The sequence below is a fragment of the Panthera onca genome, chromosome C1, assembly GCF_046562875.1.
Source record: "Panthera onca isolate mPanOnc1 chromosome C1, mPanOnc1 haplotype 2, whole genome shotgun sequence".
NCBI classification, from domain to species: domain Eukaryota; kingdom Metazoa; phylum Chordata; class Mammalia; order Carnivora; family Felidae; genus Panthera; species Panthera onca.
In genome coordinates this window covers 141,029,391-141,048,831 of record NC_138346.1, presented here as the reverse complement: position 1 = coordinate 141,048,831, position 19,441 = coordinate 141,029,391, and the positions used below count along the sequence as shown (strand labels likewise).

Below are 19,441 nucleotides of genomic sequence, written 5' to 3'. Positions count from 1 at the left end.
CTAAATACCATTTTCCAAGGTATTGACTGATTTTAGGGCTTAGATAAGGAAAATAGTATGGCATAATCTTACAGAGCCAGAAAGTGAAAATGTTCTTCAGGAAACAAAAGGGTGTGTCAAAATTACCCAGGGCCAACATGAAGGACCTCCTAGTGGCCAAAGCTGGAATGATTTGAGCAACAGAATAAATAATGATCATACTAGATTATAACCTCAAGAGCAAAGTAAATATCCATGAGTCCACTGATAAATGACTGAATAAATAAATGGAAGGAGTGCACAAAGGAATAAATCTTTACAAAAGAATCCCGAATAATATTTGTAGATACGTCCTGCTTAACTTCCCTCCCCTTGAGAGTGGGCTGGGCTTAGTGACTCACTCCCAAAGAATATAGAATATATTCTGTAGACTATAGAATAGTAACATGCCAATGGAGAAACCTAGCAGATACCAGCCTCTTTAACCACGTGATCAAGGTTAACTTCATCAGTGATGTCATGTTGTTCTTCATGTTCCCCAGTGTGGTTCTATGGAAAGTGCATTTCACCTCCATGGTGTTCTTCTCCCAAACCCAAAAACAGCAGTCTAGTTATGAGAAAACATGAGGGACATTGTACAGTGTGAGGGACAATTTACCAAATACCTGACCATGAATCTTCAAAAGTGTCAAGGTCACGGGAAACAAAGAAGGACTAAGAAACGGTCATAGACCGATGGAGACATGACAACTAAATGCAACGGGGCATCCTGGATTGGATCCTGGAAGAGCAAATAAAGGACATTAGTGGAAAATGGTAAAATCCAAATAAAGACTGTAGTTTAGTTAATAGTATAGTACCAATGCTAATTTCTGGATTTTCACAAATGTACTGTGGTTGTGTAAGATGTTAGGGGAGGGTGGGTGAGGTATACACAGGAACTCTCTGTAGCATCTTTGCAAGTTTTCTGTAACTCAAAAATTATTCCAAAATTATAAGTTTATTTTCTAAAACGTTCTTCTAATCTCCAACTCCCAACCCTTTTATACTCTCTGTGGAACATAGGGGTGGTAAGGACAAGCCACCTAGTTTTCTAAACAGTGTTTTTGGCAAGCCCAGAATGGTGGGGTCTGGCATCTCATTTTGGAGTATAATTTTTATTATCTTTGAGCTTCAGCTATAGACTTCCATTTAAATTTCCTGTTATACTCATACATGTTTTTAAAAGTCTCTAGAACAATTTCAGCTCTTGATCTCGGGGTTTTGAGTTTGAGCCCCACATTGGGCGTACAGTTTACTTTAAAAAAAAGAGAAAAAAATTAGGATGATACACTAGATAAACCAAAACAACAGTTGCCTGTGAAGAAATAATTTTCCTTAAAGAGAAGAGACAGCCATTTCTCACAATTTATTCGTTCTATTGTACCTTCTGGAACTTGAGCCATGTGACTGTATTACACCTTCAAATTTTTTAACTAGGGAAAAACTGCTTAGTTGTTTTACTCTTCTCTTGAATCACTATTCAGGGAGTCAGGAAATATTCCTGTAATGTTATGACTTACTGAGAAAGGTTCTTCTATGTTCTATGTTGTGTTCATTGAAAGTTCAGAAGCCATTTTTTCTTCATGATAATACAATATTGTTTGCATTTGGGTTCTCCCTTGTTTCATCTTCACACATTTCAAAAAATGCTTGGTTTTTAGCAATGTGTCTGATAATTTGATGCCTCTTGGGTTGGGATTATTTCCACTGTTGGGTGGCTCAGTCCGGTAAGTGCCCAACTTCAGATCAGGTCATGATCTCTTGGTTCATGACTTCAAGCCTGGTGTTGGACTCTGTGCTGACAGTTTGGAGCCTGGAGCCTAATTCGGATTCTTTGTCTCCCTCTCTGTCTGCCCCTCCCCTGCTTTCTCTCTCTCTCTCTCTCTCTCTCTCTCTCTCTCTCTCTCTGTCTCTATCTCTCAAAAATAAATAAACATTAAAAAAAAATTTTTAAGTCATTAGAATGGATATCCCTGAGCATTTTTAGGTTTCAGGAAGGGACCCCAAAAAGATCAGCTTTTTCATCTACCCAAGGCAGTTACCAACCACAGTTTTATTCATATATTCATTGCTCGCTATCCACTCTGTTCGTAGCAAGCCTCTCAAGCCTTATGCACCTTCTCAAAGAGGACAGAATGGTAGTTTCATTGACCCAACTTCCAGTTAAACCAGCTCTTATCTCTACCAGTTCCTTAAATGCCATTCTTGTGTTGGAGTTGGTAGTTTGTATCCAAAAAGGGCCAAGACAGGAGAATCAGAAATGTCACTCTCCAAGTGTAGCGTTCCAGTTTCTCTGGGTCCCCATCATCATTCCCCACCCAGAGCATCAGCTAATTACTGTAGCAGAGCGTACAGAAAGAGCTTGCTTTCTTTTCATTTTTTTCTTTTTCTTTCTTTCTTTCTTTCTTTCTTTCTCTTTCTTTCTTTCTTTCTTTCTTTCTTTCTTTCTTTCTTTCAATGTTTATTTATTTATTTTGAGGGAGAGAGAGAAAGCAAGCAGGGGAGGGGCAGATAGAATTCTAAGCAGGCTCCATGCTGTCAGTGCAGAGCCTGATGGGGGGCTCAATTGTATGAACCCTGAGATCATGACCTGAGTTGAAATCCAGAGTCGGACACTTAACCATCTGAGCCACCCAGGTGCCCCTTGCCTGGCTTTCCAAGGTGTATTCTGCAAACAGGATGCTAAACTTCTTTTTATTACTGCAGATCTTATGCTTTCTTGGTTGTTGAAATTTTTAAATAAGCTTTTTTTTAAGTTAACTAATTAAATAAATATCTTTGCCGTTTCTTCTTTTCTTTTTAGCAAGTCTTTCCCCTTGTTTAACAGATGTGTCCCTCAAACACCCGAGTGCTATTCCTTGTTTGCATCTGTTTTGATAAATGATGTTGACACCCTCCATCAAATTCTAAGTGGAATAATGTCAGGAAGAGACACAATCCTTGGTCTGTGTATCCTCGCATTAGGTAACTTTAAATTGCTTTTCTTTCAGTGACTCTGCCAAAGTTTCTAGCACTTGTGTATGTTGTACGATGAGAATTAGCCTCTTAAAGATAAAAGTTCACATGTTTTCTTTATAAAGATTTTCAGTGTTTCAGGTTCAAGTGGGAGAGGGGACAATAAAATTAGGGAGACACCAGCTGGCTCTCTGCCAAGAGGCCTCACCGAGTGTGGGTTGTCTTAGCATAGTGGCCATGTTCCGGTACCTGGTCCTCAGCTCTGCATAAGGATGGATGTGCAAAGCATATTGCCAATTTGCTAACTGGCCATGAAAAGTACAACTGTCAGGGGGACCAGAAAGCCATGTCTTCTGGCCAGAATGCCCTCTCCCCATAGGCAAGCCAGATTAGAAGGCCGCATGGGAGCAAGAGAAGGAGGCGTGTGTATCTGTGTTGAATAGCATCAGAAGGCAATGGCCTGAGGTAGCCAACCGCCTGCTTTGGGTTGTAGGCAGGTCAAGGCCTTGAGCTGTGACATGCCTCTTCTGGGCATTTCTGGAAGCAGCTACCCACTCTTGACCCTTTAACTTCCCATTTCAACTTGATGAGCCCCTTTAAGAGTTGACTTTCTCTTTGAACAAGTTGATACTCTGCTGTGTGGGCAGTCGTAGTGGCCTGCTATCTACCCCTTCTCCAGTGGCTGCTTCCCAACCTTTTTGTTGAAAGGAATTCTTTGATCAGACATGATTTTGCCAGTTTACTCATCAGATTTTCCCTAATTTCCTTACCAAAATGTTACTAATTCCTGAATACTTGGGAATACTTAACTCATCACCATTATGTAACTTCCAGACTTCTTAGGACCCAGATGTGCCAGGCATTGTGCTTACTTTACTTTACTCATTAAAGCCTTGTCCGAATCCTGTCACCATTTGTAGGAAGGGAAACTGAGGCATAGAGAGGTTAAGTACTTGGCCAAAGTCAGGCAGTGAGTAGAGTAGGTGGCAGAGCTGAGACCCAACCCAGATGTATCTGGTCCTCAAATCCACATTCTTAACCACTACACCAAAGTGTCTGTAAGTAACACTGATTTCTTTTTTTTTTTTTTAATGTTTATTTTTGAGAGAGACAGAGCATGAGTGGGGAAGGGGCAGAGAGAGAGAGAGGGAGACACAGAATCCTAAGCAGCCTCCAGGCTCTGAGCTATCAGCACAGAGCCCCATGCAGGGCTCGAACCCATAAACTGTGAGATCATGACCTGAGCCAAAGTTGGATGTTTAACCTACTGAGCCACCCAGGCGGCCCCAAGTAATACTGATCTCTTGTTTAGGAAAAATGTAAAATTATATATAAACTCACTGCAATACTTAACATAAGGTCATAAGCTTAAAACCCCAAATACTGGAAAATCATATGCGGATTTTTTTACACATACAGCTTACCATATAATTGGACCTTAAATTTTTCATTTCTAAAGGCATTAATTTTTCATATTTAATAAAAATTCCTGAGAACATTTAAAGTTAAAACTTTATATAAGCCCAATAAGAAGTAAAAAGAGTTAAGTGTGGTTAATAATAATAATAATAATAATAATAATAATGGTTTATTTGGACTTAAAAAAACATTTTGGGTATTTGGGAATAAGACCTGATTAAAAAAAAATTAATAAAAGAAGAATTGGTAGGATTTCAGAAACTGGCTTACTGTAGCAGACTGAACTTATATATGCTTTAGAGAGTACCCTGTGTATGTCTTGTTATTTTTTTTAGTAGATGTTTAAGATATTTAGCAATTGAAGGAAATTCTCAGTCCTCCCTCCTCTGGGAGTCATTAAAGCCCTGCCATCATTACCTTCACACCTCGGTTGCTGTTGGGGTTTATATATTTTGCTTAATTTTTCAGCCTTGTCTTTGGCCATGATGTTCACCTTCTGGTTCATCACCACCCTTCTGGTTCACATTTTCATTGCACTGATTATTTCGGGACTGCTGTGTAAGTATTTCTACTTGATTGATTTCTTTTTGATTAAATGCAAAGCCTTTCCATTAAGTACAGAACTTACAAGTTGGCACTTTTGAGCTAAATGGGGCTCAGAGAGTCTCTCATCCAACCCCATCATTTTACATATGAGAAAACTTGGGCCCAGAGAGGACAAAGGGAGTTGTTTGTGTTGCAGATATTAGCAAATTTGATGCCAATCTGTTGTCTCTGCTGCACTCGGCTGCTGCTTAGTCAGGCCTGCCAATCCAGAGTGGTCCTGGTGACCATAACAGACGACCATTAACAGATGACTCCAAGTCTTGTGGAAGCCTTTTAAAGAGTGTCTTCTGAACTTCCACATCAACCATTGATCTTGGGTCCCCACAGTTGTCATGCAAAGGCTCCAGTCTAAAAAGACTCAGGCCCTGAGCTGGGGAGGGTCCCAAAGAGCCTCTCCTGTACCTGCTGGTTCCCCTTTTGTGGCTGGAATGTGGGTCCATCCAAGAGTTATCAGGAAAGGAGGTCTGAGAGGTAGGGGCACACAGGAAGTTCAAGGCAGCAGCTATTTACCAACTGGCATGGGACATTTTAACTTTTAATAATCGATATGACTATAGAGTCTCATTCCCCTTAATCTGCCCTCAGCAACTTAGAGCCCCACGCCTCACAGGTGCACAGCGTGCCATGCTGGAGGACAGGCACCGCAGCTTGTGATGGACACTTTCCCACTTAGGACAAGTAAAGATGAACGTGACCTTCCTGTGGTGGTGCTGTAGGTGGCGTTGTAATGTTTAAACAGAGAGCGGTTGCAATATCGAGTGTCTACCCTGTCTTGTGACCGCCAAGCCGACCTCCAAGTTCCCTCAGGAGTTGGCACCAGTGGAGCTCACTGGGCAGGTCTAGACTTTGGACTCTAATGTTGTTCCCCTCACTGTCCTGTCCGTGCACTTTCCTCCCTGCTCACACCCATGCCCAGTGTGTAGTCTGGGCTGACAGGATGCACCTGTGTTCTAGCATCACCTTCCCGTGCCTCCCAAGGACAAGCAGCCACTGAGGGTCTGGGTGGTCCTTGGGGAGGCCACCCTGGCCCTGCCCAGCTCCTTCAGAGGGTCGGTTGTTACACATCAAGCCCCAGGCCCGTGGGACCCACTGCCGGAGCCAGGTCACCCAGTGCTGGGGGTTGGGGGAGGCGGTTATCCCATGCACATGTGCTGAGTTCCCCTGGTGTTTTGCCTTCTAGTTGTCTGTGGTGTCTTATGGTGGCTGTATTACGACTATACCCATGACCTCAGCATAGAATTGGACACAGAAAGGGAAAATATGAAGTGTTTGCTGGGGTTTGCTCTTGTATCTACAGTAATCACGGTAAGAGACGCCCTTCCAGCAGGAGGTCAAGTAGCTTGCTAGAACTCTGAAATCCAAATAATTTAACCAAAAACAACTAGAATTTGGTTTTGTTGTTGTTGTTTTTTAATCTCAGAGTATGCATTGCATAATAGTATGGTGAATACACATACATGTTTAGGACTTTCTCTCTTTTATTTGCAATATCTACATAGGGATAAATCAAAACCTTCCAAAAAACAGGAAAAAAGAAGGCCTTACCTTCTTTCCAAGTCATTTCTGCCATCTCTCAGAGGTTAATTTTCTACCTGTACTGATTTGTTTTCCTTGAATACAGTAGAACCATTTTTACCCCCAAGCAGCTATAAGGTGGACCCTGGAGGGGGGGCAGACTTACGACAGTTCCTCTTTCCTGTTTGTGAGCAGACTCCCCGGTCCAGCCAATGGATGCTCTGCTCCCTCCAGGGTGTGACAGCTCCCACTGCCCTTGAACACAGAGAGTCCTTTATTTCCAGACCTGCTGGCCACTGGGTTATTTTGGTTTTCAGAGAACCTGCTGCCACCTCTGTGAGCTCCCTAGATGAAAACAGGCACATGCGGAGTTATGGAGGCAGCAGATACTGGTTGTTGCGGGAGAGAGGTTGGCTGTTGCAAACCGTTGAGGTCACTCCCCAGGTGGCACTAAATGGGCTAGAATCACAAGGCCCTGGAGGGACCGTGGAGTTGATTTTAGGCAACCACGGCCATCCTTGCTTGTGCCTTGCTTGCTAACCGTTTTGTGGATGAGCCACAGCTAGGTTTTCCACAAGCCCTTTAATTCTTCCAGCAAACGCAGACTCTCTCACAACTCACTTCTCTCCTGAGGAGATCCTTCAGTTCCCCTATTTGGTGGTCTTCACATTTTTTCATTTCTAGTGAGGTTTCAGGTTTGTGTTCTTCACATAAACTGCATCTCGGGAAGCAAGTGTGTGATTAAGTAAAGCTTCTGATTTGTCCTGCCTCAGGCAGGGACCAAGCCCATAACTGCTCCAAGGGCCTGAAAAGGAGGCTGGAGAAAAAAGGAACCCCCTGTAACCCAGCCGGTGCTGAGCTGTTGGGCATGGAGGAGGGGGTGGGGAGCAGGGCTCCAAGCTGGGGGGGAGAGTGTACCTTCTCCCTTAGCCCTCCCCAGGGCTTCCTTTGTCTCCACACACTGAACCATTAACGGCCACCAGACACCAAAGTCAGGGGAAGTTCTCTTCACTAAGGTTGGTGAGAGGTGAGGCTGTGAAGGCTGTTTGCACCTGTGTCTGTGAGGACTGTTCAGGGGATGGTATAGAGGGTAGAAGCGAACCACAGCTCATACGCCATTGCTTTGGCACACCTATCACAGCTACTTACTGAGTTCCCACCACGTGCTGGCTGCTGGGTGGGCATGTCCTCACAAGAGCCCTAGATTGTTGATTGCTGTGTACTTGAGTCCCTATCATACACTGGGCCATGCACTAGCCAACAGAGCTAGCAAGATACAATACACAGATAGCACCTGCCCCGTGACTAGATAAATTACAGAGCAAGCAATGTCATGACCTGGTGCACAGGGAAAGATTCCAGCCTTTGCGGTCTGAGGCGGACGTCCCAGCCCATGGCCCACTACCCACTGTGTGACCTCACAGAATTGTCTTGGCCTTAGGCTTGGCTCTCCTCATCTGTTGAATGGGAATATTCCTACAAGATTCCCCTAGGGCCACGGACTTCCCTCCTCCCTGGGGAGCATCTGCCATGGAAACTCAGCATTCCCACAGAGAGCCACCCCTCATGCTCCCTGACAGGGGACCCAGGGCTAGGAAGCTGGGCTGGCTATGGGGCAAGAGAAAACCACTTTCCACCTGCTCCTTCCCCTGCCAGCCCAGCTTGGCTCCCACAGACCCCTGCACAAGATGAGGGAAAGAGGTCAGGGAGAGAACGTCATACTGTGTCCCCTAGTCAAGTACCACTCCCTGTCCTCAGTGCTGGTATCCAAGAGGAAAGAGGTGTTAGCAGCTGCTCTCCTTCTCCCTCACTCCGCCTTTCTTTTTTTTTTTTTTTTTTTTTTTTTTTTTTTTTTTTTTTATGGAACGCTTCACGAATTTGCGTGTCATCCTTGCGCAGGGGCCATGCTAATCTTCTCTGTATCGTTCCAATTTTAGTATATGTGCTGCCGAAGCGAGCACTCTCACTCCGCCTTTCTTACCCCACTTTTCCAGAGAAGCAAAAGAGGGAAACAGCATTAGCAAGAGGGGAATAGAATCAGGAGAAAGGTCACCTCCTTCAACCCTCATCCTTCTTGCTCACATGGGAGCCCCATCTCACTTCTTCCCTGACCTGTATGTTGGAGCCCAACAGAGACCCTGAAAGTCTCATCTAGTGAAGATTTCCCAGAGAGATCCTTGTCTGCTACCAGGACACTTGGCTGGGATATGTTCCTGTCTCCTGAGTTCCCAGAAGCTGCCTCACAAGTCAACTAGAAAACATGGTTCAGGGAAGATGGGGGCTGCCTATGAATATTATTTAAATAGTTTTGTTATAAGCGCTAGCAGCAATGGAGAAAAGAGGGTAAATGGCCTTAAATGCACACCTCAGGGCATCAGCCTAGGAGCACAGGCTGAAGGGCAGCTCCCTGCAGCTTAGAGCCCAGATGAGTGAAGTCAGGACGTGGCCCCCATGGTAAGTCAGCCCTACTGCTCAGCCCAGCCTGGCCCACACCCCCGGCACCATCCCCGGTAGGTAATGCTGATCCCTGCTGAAAGTTGACTCTACGCTTCTAGTGAGCATCCTTGCAGTGTACTTAGAGTGTGAGAGGAGTATTTTATGCATATATATATAACTTGTAAAACACACATGTATTTAAATATACATATGTTAGCTTTCCACTCAGGAGCTAGAAGCCAAGTTTATTTGCCTGAAGATCATATCATTTTGCTTCATGAAAATTTTAAGTGAAACAAAAAAGGTTCCTCTTTTTTGCTGATTGTGGTAGGCATCAAGAATGCAGAGTTGGAAATTCCTGCTTAGCCTTTACCACTTACAGGGGTCCGGACATCTTCCCCAGTTCCTCCAGACACCCATGACTGGGTCGGGAGGCTCTGCTCCCATTTTATCCCACCTTCCTTCAACTTTCTTGTAAGATCCTTTGGGCCAGGAATGCCCCAGCCCAGCTGGGGGAGAAAGGGTATCTAAGGCTAAAGGAGAAAGGGTATCTTGTCATGAACACAAGAGGGAGCTGTGGAGGTTCCCTTGGCAGAAGGCTGAGAGGCAGATACAGGAGGGGCCATGCCAGGAAGTTCCTTATCTGTAGTGATAATGACCTTGATCTTTATCCAGAAGCACAGGGGAACCATGGAGGAATTTTGAGCTGGGAGGTGACATCATTGATTCTACTCTTTACAAAGACCCCTTTAGCTGTGGGTTAGAGGAGGGAAAGGGGTAGGGGTTGGGGACCAGTGGAATTAAAGACAGAGGCTAAGGAGGTGGCTATTTGGGTGCAGATAATTGATAAGACCTGAGATAATTGATAAACTTGGGAAGAGAAGGGAGGTTAGACTGAGATATCTGTCAGGAAACTGAATGCAGGAGATGGGGATTGTGCCCTGCACTGGGCCAGTTCTTGACAGTAAGGGACGGCTCTGCTCTCAGCGAGCTTAATCTAATGAGAAAGTCAGATGAATAAACATTTGCCGTATAAATTCTGAGTGCTACAATTCGTAAGTTTGGGATAATATGGAAGCACACAAGAGGGGAACCATCCTTACTCTTGGAGAGGCCAGAAAAATTAGGGCCACTGGAATAGGAAATACAGAAGAAGGAGAAGATTCTTCTATGAAGATAATGAACTTGGTTCAGGATGGGTTGAATTTGAGACACTGTATGACGTCCACGGCCTGGCCGGTAACTGATGTGCTTACTCATCTAGCACCTAGAGAGAGGTGAGGCTGGAGGTTCTTCTTTGAAGGTTATCAGCCTCTAGGAAGGACGCTAAGACCACAAAGGAAAAGGAGTCCAAAGACTGTAGAAACAACAAGAGGTAGGAGGAAAGCCAGAAGAAAGAACAATCACAGAGGTCAAGAGAGGAGACCATTTTAAGAAAAGAGGAATGGGCAGAGATTCACATCCCGTGCTCTAGGTTAGGTTGCGGGAGTATGGGTGGCAGGTGGAGACTAGTCAGTGCCGATGCTTGTGTGTGAAGAGCATGAGGAGATGGCAATGACTGGGCTGGGATGTGGGGGTGAAGGGTGATTTCTTTCTTTAGTAAGAAATTTATATGGAGGGAGGCCAAAACCAGCAGAGAAGAAGGCACAGAAGGTTGCTTTGAGGCATAACCACTGTCCTTTCCCTCATACTTACATCCCTTGCCTTTTGCAGTCTTCGAGCATTCTCTGAGTATCTTGCGTATTGTGGGGAGGAGGTGAGAGATAGAAGACAGTTCTCTGACCCTAGAGGACTTTCTTTGCATTTTCTCTTGTTCTCTGACAGAGACTGTGTCTCGTTCATGGTTACAGCTGCAGGATCTAGCACAGGGGCCAACACATAATAGACGCCCACTGAGGATGTGAATATTTTTCTGTTTAATATAATAAAAGTGTGAGTAGCTATCTTAAAGGAGCTGTTGGCTGACACGTCAGTAAAATATTAAGGTTTGCTTTAAGCCTTTCTCTTATTATTTTGAGTAATTTGCTCTAACCCCTTATTCTCCAGGCAGTTCTGCTCAGCTTGATTTTTGTCTTCAGAAAAAGAATAAAATTGACAGTCGAACTTTTCCAAGTCATTAATAAAGCCATCAGCAACTCTCCATTCCTGCTGTTCCAACCACTATGGACTTTTGCCATCCTCATTTTCTTCTGGGTCCTCTGGGTGGCCGTGCTGCTGAGCCTGGGAACTGCAGGTAAGGGTAAAGGGTTCCATCGCCTTTGAGTTGTGCGTGGAAGATCCTGCCATTTTGGAACCATTGACCTGTTTTGTAGGGGCCGAGCCTCCAGTGGAACTGGAGGTGTCTGATGACAGCAGTGATGGTGCCAGGGGCTCTGTCGTGGGGGGAGCAGGAAAATCCTTTTCCTTTTTTATACTGGCTTTAAAGAAGCTGAGTGTGTTTCTCGAGAGAGCAAATTCAGTAAGGACTAAAAGAGCTTTGAAAAAACTACAACATGGACAAAAGCCTCTAGAAAGAGTATTAGCAGGGCACCCGGGTGGCTCGGTCGGTTGAGCATCCGATTTTAGCTCAGGTCATGATCTCGCGGTTTGTGGGTTCGAGTCCCCCATCGGGCTCACTACTGTCAGCCTGTCAGTGCAGAGCCCGCTTTGGACCCTCTGTCCCTCTCTCTGTCTCTGCCTCTCCCCAGCTTACACTTTTCTCTCTCAAAAAAATAAACAGTAAAAAAAAAAAGTTTATGGAAACAATACTATCAAATGTCTCTGGATTTAAATTTTGTCCAAGGTAATCTGCCAACTCCTCTCAATTCGGGCAATCAAGAAGGGCCCAGGAAAGGCCCTGTTAAGAGTCTGGCTTGCTCAGCGGAGCCAGCGTAAGTTTAAAACAAGTGCAGATGGACGTTCACATTGCTTAGGTCCTGAGAAGACAATACTGAATCCTCCACCTTCCTGTTAATATCTGTACGATGGTTTTCCACCACGGGCATTCCTCAGAGTCAGCTAAGGTGCTTTATTAAAATACAGTTGCCTGGGCCCTGTCCTCAGAGATGCTGATTCATTTGGTTTGAGGTAGGGCAAACTATATATTTTTGAAGCCCCATAACAGAGCAAAGAAAGGCTGTGTAAAGTACTGTCTGAAATGAGGTAAGGAGCTTTGTCAGAATATATATCACCCCCTCATGGAGAAAGTCTTGCTATGGGGGAAAAGAAGTCACCAGAAGGAAACGATGGGCTTAGTCAAGCAGTAGGTCTGTGTTCTGGCTCAAGCTCCACATCTCACTGTGGGCTAGTAACAAACAGTGTGAGGACACGCAGCTAGGCTCCCAGGCACGTGTCGAGCGGCCCTGTTCTGGATCGTCTCTGACTCCCGTGTTTGATTTGGATAAGGCCCACATCCACACTACGATGGGAGTACGAAAGAGTAAGTTGCTTTCTGGGACTGTCACCAGACAGATAAGAGCCACAGCAGATGTCAAATCAATAAGGCTAATGTAACTCCTTACCGTTTTATCAAGTTTATTTGGTCCCCTGTCAGCTCTGGTCAACTATGTGAGAACTGCTGTGTCGTAGATTCTTAGGAAATTGGGGTCTCCTCTCTGTCCTCTGGAGTAGAAGGCTCATTGGAGATGGCTTCGAGATTGTCAGCAGGCTCCCTGGGAGACACAGCCCACACTTCCAGCCTCAGACGCGCTTAGGAGCAATCTCTTCTGTTGCTCTCTAGAAGCTTTCTGAAGACCTGCAGTGAACTCAGAATAATTATCCATGAAGAATCCTTGGTTAACCAGATACATGACTGTAATCAATCAGGATGAGTTTGGGAGTAACAAAAGACTAAAAAAAAGCAGTGAATTAAATAAGATATAAGGTAATTTCTCTCTTACATAAATGAAGTTCGCAAGGAGGAGGCACCGTGCTAGCATGGTCCTGTAGAGGTCAAGGACCTGGGCACTGTCCTTCTTCCATTTCATTTCAGCACCTTGTGGCTGACATCCTCTACCACTGGCTTCCATCTAGTAGCTGAAGCGGACACTCAGGCTCCAACCATGTCATTCCAGCCCTTAGGAAGGTGGCGGAGAGGAAGGTGAACATGCCCTCTGCCCCCGCCCCCCAATTCCCCAAGTCAGGCCCTCACTTCCACCCTCTTGGCCACATCCTAGTTACCGGGCAATACCTACCTGCAGGGGAGGGACGGGAGATGCAGTGTCATTGGGGGCAGCCATGCGCAGTGCAAAAATTAGAAGTTCTGTTGCCAAGGAAGAGGGAAGAACAATGTTGTGGGGCAATTGGAAGTCTCAGCTGAGGGCAACACTGAACAATTCCAGTTTGCCCACATGAGGTCGTCTCAGTCCTGGTCAGAAAGGCGGGCAGTGGCCTTGGTACGTGCAGAAAACAAGCATTTGTTGGAAAGGGCCCAAATTCCTGGCTCGGGATTAAGACCTTTCTTATGTCCTCTGTGTTAAGCAGTGCAGTCCCCCTTTGTCGTACACGCTGTTCTGCTCCAGTTATGGGTAAGGGAATTGAGGAAGGTCACACAGCTAGAAGTGCGAGGCTCTCTCTGGCTCCGGAGCCCTAGGAAGGGACCTGTGCTCTCTCCACCATCTCACATTTCCCGTGGCTGCTGGGACACAGAATGGGCCTCCTCAGTTTTCTGTCAAGTCAAAGCAGTATCGTGACCACAGCAGCTGGCTGGCGGATGTGGCCTGTGCCCATAATGGTGTGTTTGGGGTCTGTGGTTACAGGACAACATGGCAGGGCCAGAGGTCAAAGCCAATTTGGGCTGGGAGGGAAGGGTGACAGGGGGTGGCACACTGGGTGTTGGACTGTAGTACGTGAACCCCTACCCTAAAAAATCACCAAAAAAGGGTGAGGTCGTGGGAAATATGGCTCATGACCAGGGAAGGAACTTCGTTCCTCCTCCAACCTCTAGGGCACAGCCGCCCACCCCACTGTTCCTTGTCGGCTGTGAGCGTGGCTGAAGGAAATTGTCCCCATGTTATCCCATAATACTTTGAGGTGGGGCACATTCATTTGTTCTTGCTTTGATTCGTAAGGGTTAGGGGAGCGTCTCGGGGCCGAGGCCCTGGGCAAGGCCCTAGGGAGGAATGGTGGTCTCTCCTCACAGCACTTAGAGTTGAGTAGGACACAGTGACAATTAGACATGTGCTCATGGTGAAAATAGGAGAAATTTGGGGAAGCTCCAAGAGCGGCAGAACGGGGCCCTAACCCACTTTGGGAGTCAGGGACGGCTTCTCAGAGGATGGGCTAGAAGTTGCCAGATCAGAAAATGCAGAAAGAAGCCAGAGGGGATTCGACAGGGGTCACAGGCAAGCACCAGGAGAGGACAAGGAGAGAGCCAGTCCTGGGATTGAGGTGCAGCTGGAAGGAACAAGCCCAGGGCTGCCTTGGGAGTGAGCTGCCAGCGTGGTGCCCCTTCAGCTCCCCGTTAGGCCCAAGTTGGGCCCAGGACTTAGGGGGCATGAAGTAGCCTCTGCCCCAGGACTGAGAACAGGAGAGGCAGGGAGCCAGGAAGGTGATTCTGTGGGGCCAAAGGGAGCGCCTCAGAGGCTTCCCTGTCAGCGGAAGGAGGAAACCAGGCAAGAGGGTGAGGAGCAGAAGGGCAGGAAAAGCTGGGTCCCCAGGGCCTGACCTAGGCCGGTGAGCTAACTGATCTTCCCTTTACAGGAGAGAAGGGATCACACAGAGCTGTAGCCTTCCCTCCGCCCTGGGCTCGGGCATCGTAAAAAAAAAAAAACAAAAAAAAACAAAAAACACAAACAGACTGCTGTCCTCTCTGGCCACCTGACTTTCCACTCACCTGTGGGCTGAACCAGGTGCACAGAACTCCTTTGTTCTCAAAGGCCTTTTCACTCGGTGCCAAGCCACCACTCTGGGTGTGGGCGGGTCATTTCTTTGCCTCATGTCATTTTGACCTCTGGGAGATGCCCCGGCCACGTTTGTGGGAGGCTGGGGGCTGCCCTCAGAGCTTGTGAAAAGAAGCCAAGTGATGTGGGTGGTCAGAGATGGCTATGCAGCGCCTGACGGTTTCACTTCACGTCCCCTCAGGCAGTTACAGGATCCTCCAGTTCTTCAGTGCTGTGGCAGTGTCCACAGTGGGTAATGTCGTGTCAGATGGTTGAAGAAACTAATATTTTAATGTGTAGAAAAGAAAAAAAATACAGAAAGAGTGAACTTGGGGTTTTTTTGTCCAGATGAGCAATTTCTCCAGTGACTATAAATCAGCCTCTGAGCTAGTTGACAAATTCTGGCTTGTTTGGGGATTGTTTCAGCAGAGCACATCAAGGCCCTCCAGCAATGACATTTATTAGCCCATCGGGACTTGTCTGCTACCGACAATGTGACAACGACTGCTAAAATCCAGTGGAAGAAAGTGAAAACTGTAATAACCTTGGGAACCCAGCAGGTGCAGGTGGCAGGTTGGAGGGAGCCCACGTGGTCTCATTATGCGCCGTTGTCATTAAGGTGGTCTGGAAGCCCCAGGGTCAACCGTGGAAGAGGCCCATCTTGGGCTGGCACTTTCTCCCCCTACGTGCTGCAGTTAGGTGATCACAGGGATGGATTTGGCATGCTTGGGACAGGCAGAGGGCCATGCTTGGAAAGGAGGTAGTAGGGTTGGACAAAGGGTGTCCCATCAAGGGACCCAGGATCTAGCTGGCTCTGGGCTTCCTTGGGCGTTAATCCTCTGTGCTTCCCTTTCCCCAGTTTTGCAATAGAAAAATGATGCTTTCCCCAGATGCTTTACAGGGATGTGAGGAGGCCGAGATGGGGCCAGAACTTTGCTTTGCAAATAAAGGACCATATATGTTCCTTATATTGGGAATTACTGTTAACTAAAGAGTACCTGGAACTAGCTTCAGCTTTACTCTCTGCTCTGCCTGGCATATTTGACAGCACAGTTTAAAAGACAATTGTCTTCTTTTTTAAATGATGAGAGATCTAGAAAATGATTGACATTAGTTCACAAAAACCTCCTAGCAGCCCCCACCTGTCCTAGGAACAGGTGGAGGGAACTTGCACAAGAGAGATTTGAAGCAGCTCCTGATTTTTGGAAGTTTATAGCCCCTTTGGGAAAGTGCAAAGGAAAACAGTCTCCATGAACATCTTCGTGCCTTTGCCTCTGCTGTGACCTTCATCTGGAAACATCTCCTCTTCCCAACTTGCCCCTTTCTACCCGAAACGGCTTAGACAGCTAGTCATTCTCCAAGAATTGTTTTGAGCATTATATTTCTTAGAAAATCTATGAATTCCCCAGGCATACTTAATTGTGCTTCTTCATTTTCCTTGCATTTTTTAATATTCTTCATTCTTTCAGCAGATATTCATTGCAAGCGTACTGTTGCAGGCCTGGGAACTGGAGGTACAGCCGTGAATGAGGCAGAGGCGCTAGTGAGTGGGGAAAGAGGGAATAAATAAGTAAATATATGTAGACGGTGAGAAGTCCTATGAAGAACAATAACGCAAGTTAATGACTTGTTACCATCCAACTAGGGAATGGACATCCTGAGGGCAGGGGCCATGTCTTTTTCTTTCTGTGTCTCTTTATTCAGCGTACAGCCCCTAAATGAGTTCAGTAAATGTGTCCTGAATCAGTGAGTGGATTTGCATCAGTGCTGTGTGAAATGAGATATAGACATAGGCTCTACATCGAGATTTTCTTCTCTTTCCCCCTAATCTTCATGCTGTCAGAGTAGAAGCTGAGCCAGTGGGAGACACGGGCAGGAGGGATGTCACTAGGACGCTTGGGCCAATTTGCTGGAAGAGGCCAGTACATAGAATGTACTAGAAAGTCGAACCCTTCCAAGTTGGACCCGCTTCCTTTGGGAAATTATCCCAACCATCTGGACTGCCGTCCTTGAGAAATTGCCATGTATATGATCATGAATGTCACCTTAGTCTTTCAAAATGCTTTAAAGCTTGCTTATAGTTTCTAGATTTATGGTTAGCTTCATGATGAATTTCCTCCAGGTTATATGGATGATGTCCAGAAAATTGTCTCAGATCTCTATAGGATATAGAGATCCTATATCTGTAGGATATATTAGGGATATATAGGATACATTGAGATATACATATGCTATGCTGAGGAAGTTTGATTCAGTTGTTCGTTCAATAAATATTTATTGAATATTTACTGTATCAGACCCTGTTGTAGAAGCTAAAGGTACAGCTTTCCTTCTAGTTTTGTAGCTAGAGGAGGATAGGGGGACAGGCATTAAATAAAATATGTAAGTGAATTCACAATACATTAAAAGTTGATAAGTGGTATGGGGAAAATTAAAGCAGAGGGGAAGAATGAGAAATGCTTAAGGGGAGGTGCAATTTTAAAAAACATTTTTTTTAATCTTTATTTTTGAGAGAGAGAGACAGAGTGCGAGCAGGGGAGGAGCAGAGAGAGAGGGAGACATGGAATCCGAAGCAGGCTCTAGGCCCTGAGCTGTTAGCACAGAGCCCAATGCGGGGCTCGAACTCACGAACCATGAGATCATGACCTGAGCTGAAGTCGGATGCTCAAGTGGCTGAGCCACCCAGGTGCCCCAAGGGGCAGTGAAATTTTAAATGTGGTGAGTGGGGGAGGGCCTCATTGAGAAGGGGATATGTGAACAATGATTTGAAGGTGGTAGAGGCAGAGCCATGAGGCTGTATAAGGGAAGGGACCGTGTTCTTGGCAAAGGGAACAGCAAGAGGCATGGGTACTGGGGGCACAGCAGGCAGTCCTCTTCCACTGGAGTGGAGTCAGAAGGGGGTCAGAGAGGGCATGGAGTCAAATCCTCTGGGCTTGTAGCCTTTATAGGAGCTCTGGTTCCAATCTGAGATGGGAAGCCATTACAGTTTTAAGTAGAATATTTACATGATCTGACTGACGTTTTACAGGCAGCCGTCTAGGGAGGAGCATAATGGCCGTGGTTTGACGTATTGGATTCTGTGTCTATTCTGAAGGATTTCCCAATTTATTTGTGGAGGGATGTGAAGGAAAGAGATTTAAAGATGACAGTGAGCAGCTGGAGGATGGGACTGCCATCAGCTGAGATGGGGCAAGACTCTGAGTGGAGCATTTCAGGGGAGATCATATTGGTTTTGATTGTGTTAACTGAGATGTCTCTTCGGCAGCCAGATGGAGATGTCAAGTGGGCAGTTAGCTGGTTGAGTCTGAAGTTTCTGGAGAGGTCCCAGTTAGAGATCTCGCTTGGAAATTTGGGAGCATATAATGGTATTTAAAACTATGAGAATAGAATGAGTGCAGAGAGAGAAGAGTGGAAATTTAAGGACTATACTCTGGGAATCTTCAGTGGTTGAGAGGTCCTGGAGCTGAGGAGGAATACAGAAATGAGGCTGGCTGGGGCTTCAGGGATATGTGAGTGGTGTCCAGTGTGTCAAATGCTGCTACCAAGTGGGATAAGACCCAAAGACTATCCACTGAATCTAGCAGCGTAGAGGTGAAACAAAACCGCTTGAGGGAAGTGAGAGGGAGTGGATCATGATTGCAGTGGGTTTAAGAGAAAGAGGGAGAAAAGAATTGAAAAGAGTAAGTAGAGGCAGTCTTGAGGAATTGGGCCGTAAAGAGGAGCAGAGGAGTGCCTGGCTGGCTCAGTCAGAAGAGCACGTGACTTGTGATCTCAGGGTTGTGAGTTTGAGCCCCACATTGGGTGTAGAGATTATTTTAAAATAAATAAATAACTAAACTATTTTTAAAAAATTAAGAGGAATAGACAGAAGGCAAGGAAGCTGGAGGAGAGTCAAGAGTAGGTTTTGTTAAAGACGAGAAGTGGTTAAAAATGATTTGGTTGAGAGGAATACTTGGATGAAAGAAAAAAGAGGGGAATATTGCTGAATAGCTATCATCAGTAGGTGAGAAGGGAGATCCAGAGGAGGGGTTAGCCTTAGGGTCACTGACAATTTATCATATTAAGTAGGGGTCAGGTAATGGGCTCATGCTGATGGCAGGTAGATGTCAGGGGTAGGTACTGGCAGAGGTTTTCTGATTGCTTCAATTTTCTCAGAGAAACCAGAGGTGAGATCATTGAGAGAGCGTGACAATGGGGGGAAAAACCCTTAGAGGTTGAAGGAGAAATTAGGAACAGTCCAGAAGGAGAGATGAATAGACCAATAAACCAACATGTGAGTTCCTGAGAGTCACTCAGATGGTATCTTCTTTCTGATTTCTTGTTTGCTTCTTTCACATCCCCCACCTTAATTGCTGATGTCTAGCATAATTCCAACGTATAGTAGATACTTAATAAATATACGTTAAGTCCAGAACTGGAATTCTGTCTACCTGTATTTCAGTTACAGCTAACCTGTCTTGAACTCATTTGTTCAAGTGTCTTACCCATTTAATCCTCAGAGTAGCTGCATGCATGGCGCTCGGAGCCACAAGACTGGACAGGGTCACCAAGGACATGAGGAGTAGGTGTAAATGTCTTCAGATTGCACGTGATGAGACAGATGTTACAAGGTCCCCTCTGCCTGAGCCTGG

The 19,441-nt window shown here is 45.8% G+C and overlaps 1 protein-coding gene and 1 non-coding gene across 16 annotated transcripts in view; one reads left to right on the top strand and one right to left on the bottom strand.

The window, feature by feature from the left end:
- Positions 1–19,441, top strand: part of SLC44A3 (solute carrier family 44 member 3) — a 331,946-nt gene that overhangs the window by 253,056 nt on the left and 59,449 nt on the right. For all 15 annotated transcript variants that reach the window (XM_078451634.2, XM_078451631.2, XM_078451632.2 and 12 more), the window contains 4 exons: positions 2,825–2,985; positions 4,864–4,953; positions 6,182–6,306; positions 10,999–11,185. In XM_078451634.2, coding sequence (XP_078307760.2) covers positions 2,825–2,985; positions 4,864–4,953; positions 6,182–6,306; positions 10,999–11,185 — 563 coding nt within the window. The remainder of the gene's footprint in view (positions 1–2,824; positions 2,986–4,863; positions 4,954–6,181; positions 6,307–10,998; positions 11,186–19,441) is intronic.
- On the bottom strand, positions 8,371–8,477 carry LOC145715710 (U6 spliceosomal RNA). Its single transcript, XR_014138142.1, has one exon. It is a non-coding gene; the product is annotated as a U6 spliceosomal RNA (small nuclear RNA).